General features: G+C 39.8%; 1 protein-coding gene across 2 annotated transcripts in view; it reads left to right on the top strand.

Moving 5' to 3' along the window:
- The window catches only part of LOC126356270 (DENN domain-containing protein 5B), a 467453-nt gene that overhangs the window by 436101 nt on the left and 17990 nt on the right, over positions 1–13362 (top strand). For both annotated transcript variants that reach the window (XM_050007116.1, XM_050007115.1), the window contains 3 exons: positions 5846–5991; positions 6981–7099; positions 11909–12111. In XM_050007116.1, the coding sequence (XP_049863073.1) occupies positions 5846–5991; positions 6981–7099; positions 11909–12111 (468 nt within the window). The remainder of the gene's footprint in view (positions 1–5845; positions 5992–6980; positions 7100–11908; positions 12112–13362) is intronic.

Raw genomic sequence — 13362 nt, 5'->3', positions numbered from 1 at the left:
GAGCAATAGATTGGTGTTGTGAGTAGTTCATAGTTTCTTGCTTATGCCTTGCATGAGTACCATGTTAGTCAAATGCCACATGATTGCTTGAGCAAGGTCAATACTGCATCGAGCACTTCAGTATGTAAGGAAATCTCGAACCTGTCAGAGTGCGAGTATCATTTGTCCTTCCTACCCTCCTGAATTCTTCAAAATAAATCTGCACACGACCTCAATAGCCCGAGTTTCATTTTTAAATGTCAATCTATTAAATAATGTAAAAACATTGACCTCAGCAGCAATAGTTTAATATAAGACAACTCCATAGTTTTTGAATGACAAATTTGGGAAAAAAACCTTGTCTTCTAATCCAGTAAATATGGTACTTGTTTTCCTAGTTTTGCACTGTACTTCAATTGATAGTGAAGTTAATAGCATTGGTATTGTCACAGAAGAAGCTGAGTAGCACCATGGTGTAATGGTTATGATACTAAACTGTTGCTTGGATGGTCATGAGTTCAAAACTCACCTGGATTGTACAATTTCAATTTCTATATTCGGTTTGAGTACATTCTAGAAGTATCCACAAATGTTAAGAATCATTGTACTGGAATGTTCTGTAGCTGCACATATACTGTATGTGTTCTGGCTGGAGACAGTTTGATCCACATTCTTGTACGTGCAAGTGCTGAATAAACCTTCGTGAAGTGAAGTTAGTGTTCGTCATTCATCTAATTACACCTTCTTCTACGTCACATTATTCTGGTGGAGGCGCCGGGTATTGGAACTTGTGATGGCGCACATTATCGACGACACAGTGGCTCCCATCTGGCCATGACGGAGCTGCCGTTTACATGGCAAGAAACCCAAGTTCGAGCCATATTCAATAGATCACAATCTATCAAAGAAAGAAGAAGAATGTCAGCATCTGTGTGCCACCACATGAGACATCCTTCCGGGTTCTCTGGTGATGATTGCCAAGATACAAACAAGTAGCTGAAGGTACACTGGCAAGCAATGGTATAAGAACAGCGAAGAGAAGTTCACAAGCTGGGAAGTATTCCAGGCAGGACTGCGCAAGTATTTCGGCAACACACGACGCCAGAAGTGCAAGGCTGAAGATAAATTAAAGTGCATGGCCCCGTGTCCAGGAGAAACTACAGCATCCTACATTCAAGATGTCTTGGAGCTGTGTAAAATAGTGGATCTTAGAATGGAGGAGGAAGATAAGGTTGCACATCTCTTGAAGGATGTTGCTGAGGGCATGTATCAAGTCTTACTCCTGAAGGTTTCAACACCAGACAACTTCATAAAATGGTGCCTTTATGTCAAGACAATGCATCAAAACGGAATTAAATGTAAGAAGTTTGAACAGCATCCAAACATTGATACAATGTCTGTGATGGAGGAAGGAACTGATTTCACAAGTGTTCATCAGATAGTGAGAGAAGGCACTTGGATTGCACGGTGAGCAAAAAACCAAGACGCTTCAAGAGATCATGAGGGAGGAAGTGGAACAGACATTAAACCCAATCCCTCATCCTTCATTTCCCTTTAAAACAGTGAAAAGTCGAGACTCAGGCAAAGTTACATTCCTACAATGCTGCATGAGGAACCTGTTTGGGCATCAAGGAAGACTGACGTCGGGAGAACCCATGATAATCAACTAGTATGTTTCCACTGTGGACGACTGGACATGTGGTGTGCTATTGTTGAGAATATTTGATGACGCCCATGCCAGAAGACAGCAGACCGATCTCCAGGATGACGAAGATGAACTAGAAGATGTGGGTGCAGGAAGATGTAGGTCACCATCGCCGCAAGCTAGCCACTTGAGAGGACACTCCCCAACACGCCAATCAACATCTCCATCGTCGTTTAGAAGCTCCAGCCGATAACCTAGCCGCCGCAACATGGAAAACTAAGGGGTGCGACCTTCCTTGGTGGTGAGGCCGCTGAAGAGAAAAATCCTCCACCGTCAATCACTACAAAAAGATAGGTAACTACGTTGATATCCTCATGGATGGCTGACCAGCTCAAGCTTTTGTGGACTCTGGAGCATCATTTTCAGTCATTTCGGAGAAGTACTGTCGCCAGTTGCAGACCCTATTTATCGACAACGAAACATCTCTGCTGAAGACTGCTAATGGGAAATATGTAAAAGCTACAGGAAGATGTGTCATTCATGTCAGTTTTAGTGGCCATACACGGCCTTTAGAATTCATCATACTAAAAGAGTGTAGTCATGACGTCATTCTCAGATGGGACTTTTTGATAGATTCTCAGCCAATTATAGATTGTGGTCGCTCGAAGATTATGCTAGACGAGATGAGATACTGTGGACAGGAAGATGCACATCCGAGTGTGTGGAGACTGTGTGCTGGATGAAGTGAGCATTCCTGCAGTCAGCACTAGAAAGGTAACTGTCACATGTCGTGCCATGCATCAACCCATGGATCTTTTAGTGGAATGTAAGAGGAGCATGCCACTGAAGAATAACTTGGTCACCCCAGCCTCTGTCGTCTCATTTAAGAATGGATATGGTGAATTGTGGATAGTTAACTGTCACCGAGAACCGCAGATCCTTCCAAGCTGCATGTGCGTATCAAACATAGAGCTGTTAATTGAAGAACAACTGAGTCTCATAGAAACCTCCCATGCTGAGTCTGTGGGTAAAATTAGTGCTACCACTATGAGACAAGATCTTCTAGCTCGACTATCACAAGATCTCACTAAGTAACAACAGAAGGAGCTACATGTCATTCTTCAAGAGTCCTCTGAATGCTTCAGTTCACAGGTGAAGAGCAAATTAAACAAATGGACGGTGAAGCACGGGATTAGCACTGTCAACTAATAAGCCAGAGAGCAAACTGTGTGTCAGCAATGGAACGTCGAATAATTCACGCTGAGGTAGAGAAAATTACGAAGAATGACATCATTCAGCCTTCGCAGAGCCCATGGTCATCACCAGTGGTTCTCGTTAGGAAGAAGAGTGGCAGTTGGTGTTTTTGTGTTGATTACAGAAAGCTTAATAAGATAACTAAAAAGGACGTTTACCCTCTTCCACGAATTGATGATACACTAGATTGTCTGAAGGGGGCTAAATTTTTCTCAACCATGGACATGTACTTGGGATACTGGCAAATCAAAGTAGATGAGGCTGATCATGAGAAAACTGCATTCATCACCCCTAAGGGCCTGTATGAGTTTAAGGTAATGCCATTTGGTTTGTGTAATGCACCAGCAACTTTTGAACAGATGATGGATAATCTTCTAAGGCACCTGAAGTGGACGATATGTCTTTGTTATTTAGATGACATTATAGTGTTCTCAGAGACATTTGATGAACATATAAAAAGACTGAGGGTCGTTCTTAAGTGTCTCCAACAAGGCGGACTGGCACCTAATCCAATAAAGTGTCTCTTTGGAGCAAAAGAAATCAAAATACTTCGACACCTTGTGTCAAACGAAGATGTGTGGCTAGACCCACAAAAGGTGAGATCTATAACGGAATTTCCTATTCCTAAAAGTACTAGAGATGTGGGAAGCTTCCTCAGATTATGTTCTTATAACTGTCGTTTTATCAAAGACTTTTGTATCAAAGCCAGGCCACTCCAAGAGTGGTTAAAAGCCGATGCTAAATTTATCTAGGGTGGTGCTCAACACGATACCTTCGATGTGCTGTGATAAGCTCTGACGACTGACCCAGTACTTGGTCTGTATTATGAGAGAGCACCTACAGAACTACTCACAGATGCCAGTGGCTATGGGATTGGTGCTGTTCTGGTGCAAATTTTGGATGGAAAAGAGAAGGTTATAGCCTATGCTTCTAAGACACTTACAAAAACTGAGAGAAACTACTCAACTACAGGAAGAGAATGTCTTGCTGTGATCTGGGCCATTTGCAAATTTCGACAGTATCTCTATGGAAGGCCATTCACAATTGTGACAGACCATCATTCACTTTATTGGTGACAGGTCTTAAGGATCCAACAGGACAACTCACGAGGTGGGCACTATGTCTTCAAGGGTATGACATTACCATAGTGTACAAAAGTGGAAGGATGAAGATAGTGGCTGTCTTGCTGCGCTCCAGGATCTCTCTGCTGAGCAGAAGAAGGACACCAAGATATCTCAAATTATGCTTGTAGGTAGTTAATGGATTACTTTGCAAGAAAAACTTTGATCCATTTGTAAAGAGGTGGCTACCAGTGATTGCTAAACACATATGCCTAGATGTTCTACAGAAATTCCAAAACACACCTGAGGCCGGACATTTAGGATTTATTAAGACATACAATAGGATCCGCAAGAGATTTTTCTGGCCAGGTGTAATTAGGTGTGTCCGCCACTATGTGTTGCACTGTCGAGAGTGCCAGAGGAGATAGGCAGTTCCTCAGAAACCACTTGACCGACTCACACCAATTCCACCAGCTGAAACGCATTTCCAGCATGTTGGGATTGATCTCCTCAGACGATTTTCAACATCTGCTAGTGGCAATAGATGGGTTATTGTTTGCACTGATCATGTGACACACTATGCCATTACAAAGACGTGAAAACAGCCGAAGCATTCAAGGTAGCCAAATTCATTGTGGAAGACTTTGTATTAAAACAAAATGCCCCAAGGCTGTTAATTATGGATAGAGGGAATGATTTTCAATTGAATCTTATGACAGAGATAAACCGTTGGTGCAACAGTACTCATTACATGGCGACTGCCTACCATCCACAAACTAACAGGCTTACTGTACGCCTTAATAAGACCTTGGATGACGTGCTCTCAATGTTTGTCAATGTTGAGCAGAGCAACTTGGATGAGGTGCTACCTTTTGTGATGTTTGCTTACAACACCGACAAACAAGACACCGCAGGATTTATGCCATTTTTCCTGGTGCATGGGCGTGAGGCAACTATGACAATGGACACTGTGTTTCTGTTACATCCTGATGATTTGGATGATGGCCAGGTGTTAACCAGAGCTGAGGAAGCTCGACAGTTAGCACGACTCCGCAGGCTGCAGGCTCAAGAAAACGATCACCGAAGATATGACACAAGCCACTGCCCTGTTGTCTACCAGCCTGGTGACTCCGTCTGGATCTTCACTCCTGTTCGGAAGGTTGGTCTCTAAGAGAAGCTCCTCAGGCACTACTTTGGACCTTATAAGGTTGTAAGACAGTTGTCTGATGTTACTTAAGAAGTTGAAGATTTCGACCCCGACACAAGACGACGAAAGATCAGAGATACGGTCCAGGTCCTTTGAATGAAGCCCTACAAGGATCCTGCAACCCAGGGTAAATTCGAAGCTCCAGCAACAGGCAGCAAACGGAAAGGTGACGCAGACGAAGAGCATAGCAGCAAAAGAAGTTCTAAGAAGATCGCCGCCAGGGCAAGAATCAGTCATGAGGAATCGGAGTATGCAGGACTGATGACTCATTCCCAGACTAGGAGGACGTAATACCAAGATGCTGTTCTCTTAAGGAGGGAGCGATGTTTGAAGATGATGCTGAGTAGCACCGTGGTGTAGTGGTTATGATACTAAACTGTTGCATGAAGGGTCATGAGTTCAAAACTCACCTGGACTGTACAATTTTAATTTCTATATTCGGTTTGATTGCATTAGAAGTATCCATAAATGTCAAGAATCATTGTACTGGAATGTTCTGTAGCTGTATATATACTGCATGTGTTCTGGCCGGAGGCAGTTTGATCCACACTCATGTATGTGCAAGTTCTGAATAAACCTTCGTGAAGTGAAGTTAGTTTTCGTCATTCATCTAATTACACCTAAGTACATATAATTACACCTAATTACACCTCTACGTGACAGTATAGTTGAGTGCTTTGCATTTAATGTTGTTTCCAGAAATGCCGTACCGTGTGGTGATATTCCCATCTCGTAAAGCTAGTGCTTCCACTACTACAGCCAACGTATGGGTAGCAGTCTCTGGGACACTTGGAGAAACGTCACATGTTCCTGTACCACGAGGTTCCTTGGAGTTTGTTTTTCATGTAAGCATTGTACACAGTTGCATTTCACTGAGTTAAACTTAATTTTTGAACACTGTTTACATCTTTAAACTTTAGGACAGCATGGTATATGTCATTTTATTGTTTTATTGCATAAACACATTGTGATTAGCTGTTGATTCCTTCATAATAATGAAGCAACCATTTAAAAGCTATGGTAACATTTTAATAATATCAGCAAATACCAAATGCTGTGGATTCATACTTGAAAACAATATTCTTTTCCTTCTTCTTCAAACCATGAGCAATATTCTACCGTTTGCAGCAGTTGTTAAAACTGTTTCTTGATTTCATGTAACAGGGAAATTTATGGTAAACAATTGTAAACATCATATTACTATGCATCTTCACTATGACAGATGGCAATACGTTGCTTTATTGGAAAGTAAATAAAGAAAAAATAGTATTTTCATACTGGGTATGGCATAGCCCAGCAAAGTTTGTGCATGGCAGTACTATCTCATGTTGTGCTTTGGACAAAAAATATGAGTATCTATTCGTATAATCAGTGCTAATGAAAAACTCAACAAAAGTGAGAATTTTCAGTCACAGCCCCCTTTACAATGAGGGATTACAACTGTACATGATTCATGGACATCTTGAGAACACCGCAGATCATGTTTGATTGATAGAAGGACAAAAAACAGATATTCAGCAATAATTATTTAATTACTGATGATTTGCTGCTTTGTTCCTTGTTCTGTTGTTGGTACAGTATTGTAATAGTTCAACATAACTGGGTGCATGCATCATGTGGCAATACTTAACTTAAAAAATGCACTATTCTTACTTAAGGCTCACACTGTGTTTGTCAGGATGTATAATACTCCTGGCTGGCACAATCTCTCTTTATTGCATGATAATATCTGATAGAAATGAAAAAGTATTTACATTGAGTATAGGGTCATTTTACTCTGTAAATAATCATTACAGCTACAGAGGATTAAAATTATGTTTTATTGCCAATGCAGCACAAGAACCTGGGCCTACTGACAACACTTCGTATTGGGCATGACAACAGTGGTCCATCACCAAGATGGATGATAGAACATGTAGTAGTCAGGAATGAAATTGCAGGCCATACATATAAGTAAGTTCTCCAGAACATATTTTTATTTTACTCGCACTATGACATTTGTTTACTATGCATCCTTAATCTTACATTTAATTTCCAAAATTACCTTAGTGTGTGAGATATTTATGTTTGATGTAAGTTACCTATTTTGTAATGATAATTGAATGTAACACTTTTTTATATAATAACAAAAACAATCAATTATTGATAAATTATTTAATTGAGTAGATAAAAAATCTACTCACCAAGCAGCGGCAGAACACACACATAAAAGACTGTTGTGAATGGCAAGCTTTCGAAGCTAGTGGCTCCTTCTTCAGGCAGAAGGGTTGGGGGGAAAGAAGAAGGATGAAGGAAAAGGACTGGAGAGGTCTAGGAAAAGGGTTAGGTTTTGGGGAAGTCACCCACAACTGCGGATCAGGGGAAACTTACCGTACAGGATGAGAAGGAAAGACTGATTGTTGGGGACTCCATCGGATGAGATTTGAAAACCTGAGAGCTTAAGGTGGGAAACAGGGTAATATGCAAGACAAAGATTACTACTAAAACATCATACATGAATTAATATGAGTGAGAAGCTAAGTACTCTGTATGTAACAGAGTTGGGAGGGGGTGGTGAAAAATAGACGGGAAACACACTAAAAGATGTAGAAAACTAAAATGGAGTGAGGCAAAGAGCAGTTACAGTGAAGAAAAGCTGAGATGGAAGAAATTAATGTAAATTAAGCCCAGGTGGTTGGCGAGAACCAAACATGTTGTAGTGCTAGTTCCCACTTGTGGAGTTCTGGGAAACTGGTATCTGGGTGAAGAATCCAGATGGCACGTGTGGTGAAACAGGTGCTGAGGTCACGAATGTCATGTTGTAGAGCATGCTCAGCAACAGGATATTGCAAGTTGCCAATATATACCCTCTGTCTATGCCCATTAATCATAATTTATAATTTGGTGGTAGTCATGCCATTGTAGAAGGCTGAACAGTGTTTACATGATAGCTGGTATATGCTGTGTCATTTTGCAGGTGGCTCTCCCTTTGATAGTATATGTTTTGCCAGTTATGGGGCTATTACAGGTGATGGAAGTAGGGTGTATAATGCAAGTCTTGCAGCTTGCCAATCACAACAGTCTTTTATGTGTGTGTTTTGCCATTGCTTGGTGAGTAGATTTTTTATCTCAGCAATTAAATAACTGTTTTTTTTTAACCTACACATAGAGTGCAAAGTGATAACTTGAGATAAAGTGAGGTCCACACAGAAACACATACAAAATAAAATGTAACATAAATATTGACTACTTCAGAGATCGAGTATAAAATTACTACATATTAATATTTTTCAAAATTGCAACCAGTTGTCAGAAGTGACTTTAGTAACTCAAGAAAAATACAACTTTAATATATTTCCCTTAAAAAAAAGGTGTGTGGGGGGTGGGGGGAATGTGGAACAGATATTGTTAAAGTAATGTTGATACAAGGGAGAATGAATGTCTAATGTTTATTGCTCTGGGCCAGTGAAATACTTTAAAGGAAGACAGAGACAGGAGAAGTTAATCAAAGTGTGAAAATAAAGACAGACTTGTAAAATTAGCAACATACTGAACAGTACTGGTAGTGCATAATATATAAAAATGGAAAGAAATTCGCAAATTTGCTTCACACTCTAAATTTCCCATATTAGGTAAGCTGTTATTACTATACAGATGTTTCAGGGAACTTCCACTAAGTAACAAAAGAAGAAATGAAACTCTTCATTTGTGTGTTCTTATTGTGTGTAGTTTCTTTAAACTGTTAGTGGTATTTCACATCTGTTAGTGCAACTACAGTAAAATGTGTATTTTGTTACCAGATATCTCATTATAGGTTCTAAATACATTCCCACTGCAGGAGAAAGAAACAACCACAATAATATAAATATAGAGATAACTATATAATTAATTAAAGAAGAAATTAAAAATATAGAAATACAGTTGTAAAAAGGAAACAATAAACTCAATAAGTAACTAATATGAATAAAAATTTTAAAGTCTAAAGGAAAAGGCTGTAAGCAGAAAATAATGTGTTTTAACAGAAGCTAACAAAATCAGTACTGTAGTGCTAATGGAGACACAATAATACATAGAAAAAAGACAGAGGAATTCATCACCAAAAATGTCGTCATCGCACAACAGTTTACAAGAATATAGAAAACATCGAACTGACTACAACATCTACAAACCCAAAAAACAGATTTCATATGTATGTTAAAAACACACTCAGAAACACATAACATACATTTTCAGACAGGGAGGAAGAAAAAGCTCTTTGAAAATGATAGAACTACAAGAAATATCAATCAGCTAATGGAATCCCATACACAGCAATAGTGCTTTTCTGCCATGTAGAAAGTGCTGTTCTTCCTTGTATACATTCAATATCCCCCATAAGCCCCAGGGGGTATTGCCTCAGTTTAATTCCCATATCATTGAATAGATGAGTGAAATAGACATTAGTGTCAGTGGCATTGAGAAATAGTAGAAATTGTTAAAACTGAACAAAACCTCAGAGCTCAATGGACTCCTGATCAAACTGTATACCAATTTGCAGCCGAGTTAGCCCCTTTGTTAACTATAATGTATTGCAGATCTGTCAGACAAGAAAACTATGCCCAGTAGTTGGAGGAAAGCATATGTCACACCCACCTGCAAGAAGGGTAGCAAATGTGATTCACAGAAATACCGTCCAATATCGTTGACGTGCATTTGTCACAGAATCTTAAATCATGTTCTGCGCTCAAACATAAAGAAGTATCTAAAACAGGACGTCCTTTCCATGCCAAACAGCATGGATTCTGGAAACACGGGCCATGTGAAATCCAGCTCACACTTTTCTTACATGACATAGTGAAACCCACAGATCGAGGCAGTCAGGTAGATGCATTATTTCTTGATTTCCAAAAAGAATTTAACTCAAGTCCACACTCATGCTTATTATCAAAAGTATGATCATATGGGGTATCAAGTGAAATTTTTCACTGGATTGAAAATTTTTTGATAGGGAGGATGCAGCATGTTATCTTGGATGTAGAGTCAACAGATGTAGATGTAACTGGGTGTACCCCATGGAAGTGTGTTGGGATGCTTGCTGCTCTTGTTGCGTATTAATGACCTTGCAGATGATACAAACAGTAACCTCAATTTTTTCGCACATGTGCAGTTAGCTACAATGAAGTACAGAGTGAGAAAAGCTGAACAAATATTCAGTCAGATCATGACAAGATTTCAAAGTGGTGCACAGATTGGCAACTAGTTTTAAATTTTCAGAAATGTACAATTGTACACTTTACAAAATGAAAAATGTAGTATCCCATGTTGTACACTATAAATGAGTTACAGTTGGGATCACTAAACTCATACAAATACCTGGTTGCAACATTTTGTAGGGACATGAAATGTAATGATTAAATAGCTCACTCATGGGTACAACAGGCTGCAGAATTTTGTTTATTGGTAGAATAATACTAGTGAAACAAAATTGATCTACAATAGAGATTGCTTACAAATCATTTGTGCGACCTCTCCTAGAATATTGCTCCAGTGTGTGGGACCCCTACCAAATAGGGTAAACAGTGGATATCAATCATACGCAGAGAAGGGAGCATGTATGGTCACAGGTTTGTTTGATCCGCAGGAGAATGTCACAGAGATGTTGAAAGAAGTAAACTGGCAGGCACTTTGAAGGTAGATAACATAACTGTCATGAGAATGCGTACTTACAAAGTTTCAATAACCATTTTTAAATGGTGAATCTAGTAATAAAAAAAAGGAAAATCCAGGATGGAACAATGATAGTATTATGAAATGGATAGATTGCTACTCGCCATATAGAGGAGATGTTGATTCCTGGTCAGGCACACCAAAAAGACTGCCAAACATGAGAGCTGGGAAAAAGGCCTTGCTTTAAAGTCACACACACACACACTAGCACAATTCACACACACATAACCCAATGTGTGTGAGAGTTGTGCTTGGATTATTGTGTGTGTGTGTGTGTGTGTGTGTGAGCGCGCGCGCGCGCGGCGCGCGCAGCGCGCAGCGCGCGCTGTCTCCTTAAGAAGAATGCCTTTTGGCCGAAAGGTCACATGTTTAGCAGACTTTTTGGTGTGTCTCTCTGTAAATCAGTGTCTGCTATATATGATGCGTAGCAATCTATCCATTTTGTAGTATTGCAATGACACTAGTACTATAATACAACCTTTTGTGTATCACTCTCAGAGGTATTGTGGGGACGAGATTAGATTAACAACACACACAAGGCATTTAAATAGTCATTCTTCTCACACTCCATATATGAATAGACAGGAAAAACCCCTTATAACTGGTATAACGGGATGTAACCTCTATCATGCACTTCATAGTGGTTTGCAGAGTACAAATGTAGATGTAGGTGTGGATGACTCTCTACAGTGACTGTATACCATGGAATGCCCCTCCTATCATGAACTGTACTACTATCCAGTGCATGGTCAGCTATTCTTTTAAGCTTGAGCCACAGTTCCTCAACATGCTCCTGTAGATTGTGTGTCTTGGTTTATTTTATGTAAATAAATTGGTGCTTTTGTGTTTCTTAGTAATGCAGGCTGCCTCATTTGTTTTCTCTCATTTTGTTATAGTTGTGCACAGGGGGTGTGTGCATGATGTGTGTGGACTTTGTAGCTGATGAATTAAATTGATGTTGATTTTAGTTCATTCCTTGTGGAATATTAACCCCTGTTTAGTTCAGTCATTGAAAAGCAGTAGTATGATTGCAGTCTTTGTGTTTTGCTAATGAGATTCTTCTTCTGTAATGTGAAGGTTTCCGTGTGGTCGATGGCTCGGTCGCGGCATCGATGATGGCTCAACAGAAAGATTATTGGTAGGAGAACTGGTTCCCCGTCATGTAGGGAGTGAACAACTGGCAGAGACCTGCCGGACACCGCCTCGATGCCGTAGTCCTTCAGTGCCACGGCGTCCATCAGAAACGCGGCCCTCTCCAGAAGATATACAACAGATGCTTGGTAAGCAAATATACTCATTGAGGTGGTGTCAAAGAATTAGTAATAATTTTGTAATTACATGGTGTTATAGTTTATACTGTAAGTATGTAGTGGAAAATTTTAATTGTTGACTGCTTGCTGATACTTACGTAAAGGCTGCAACATTCTACCACACCTGTCATACAAAGACCACTTCCGTAAATTGTCACAAAAAATTAAAGACAAACTTTTTTGTGTAAATTGATTTATTGTTATTAAAAACATTTTGCTTTAAAAGTTACACATTTTTAAAAGTGTTTTAACCATTACTGGGCACACTGTGATGCCAATGCCTCAAAACTGGAAGAATTCAACAATTTCTTGAGGCAATGAAACTTACTGTCTACTCATTTTTTGTTTGATTTACAGGAACAAAAAGTATTCATTAGGCAATAAATCAGGTAAATGTGAACAATGATACAGTAATTTGATGTGCTGTGCAATAGCTTGTATTTTAATGATGGAGAATATTGTAGCAATTCCAGTTTTTTTCATGATTTCACTGATCACATGGTAAGGAAATTGTCGTCTGCCATTGAAAATCAAGTGTCTGCTTGTCTCTCAAAAATGTGTTGTGAGGCATAATTTGTTGGCACAGCACGTTGGGAAAGGAAAACCATTCATATCTGTGTGTTACCTCATCAGCATTAATGTCATGGGGGCTATAGTTGAGTTTACATGCTAGGAAGGTTCCTGGCGTGTCATGACGGGACAGCCCACGAGTTTCAGTGAGTATGTGAATTGGGTCCATGTGTTGCCAATGGTCACCCATGCCTGGTCTAAAGCGTGAAGTACAAAGCAGTGGTTGCTGCCTGTTCAATGGGACCAAAGAAATGAGTAATAATTTACTTGGAAGTGCTTCATGTATGAACCACTTTGTTGATTTGTTGATTTTGGGCTTGTCTTGGAACACCCAGATTCAGTATTTACCCACGTATTAAGATGACCCTGATTGTAAAATGACCCCATTTTTTTCAAGACCCTTCATGAGAAAAATATAATTTGAACATATTTTGACTAATCAGAATTACAAACTGTTTTATTGACATAAAGTATCTGCCCTAAAAGTTAACCTTATACCAGGCCCACCTGGTTGGCCGTGCGGCCTAATGCATGGCTTTCCGAGTGGGAAGGAGTGCCAGTCCCTGGCACGAATCTGCCTGGCAGATTTGTGTCGAGGTCCAGTGAGCCGGCCAGACTGTGGATGGTTTTTAAGAGGTTTTCCATCTGCCT

Source organism: Schistocerca gregaria, chromosome 3 (genome assembly GCF_023897955.1).
Source record: "Schistocerca gregaria isolate iqSchGreg1 chromosome 3, iqSchGreg1.2, whole genome shotgun sequence".
NCBI classification, from domain to species: domain Eukaryota; kingdom Metazoa; phylum Arthropoda; class Insecta; order Orthoptera; family Acrididae; genus Schistocerca; species Schistocerca gregaria.
The sequence above is the reverse complement of the archived record's forward strand: the minus strand, read 5'-3'. Positions and strand labels throughout refer to the sequence as shown.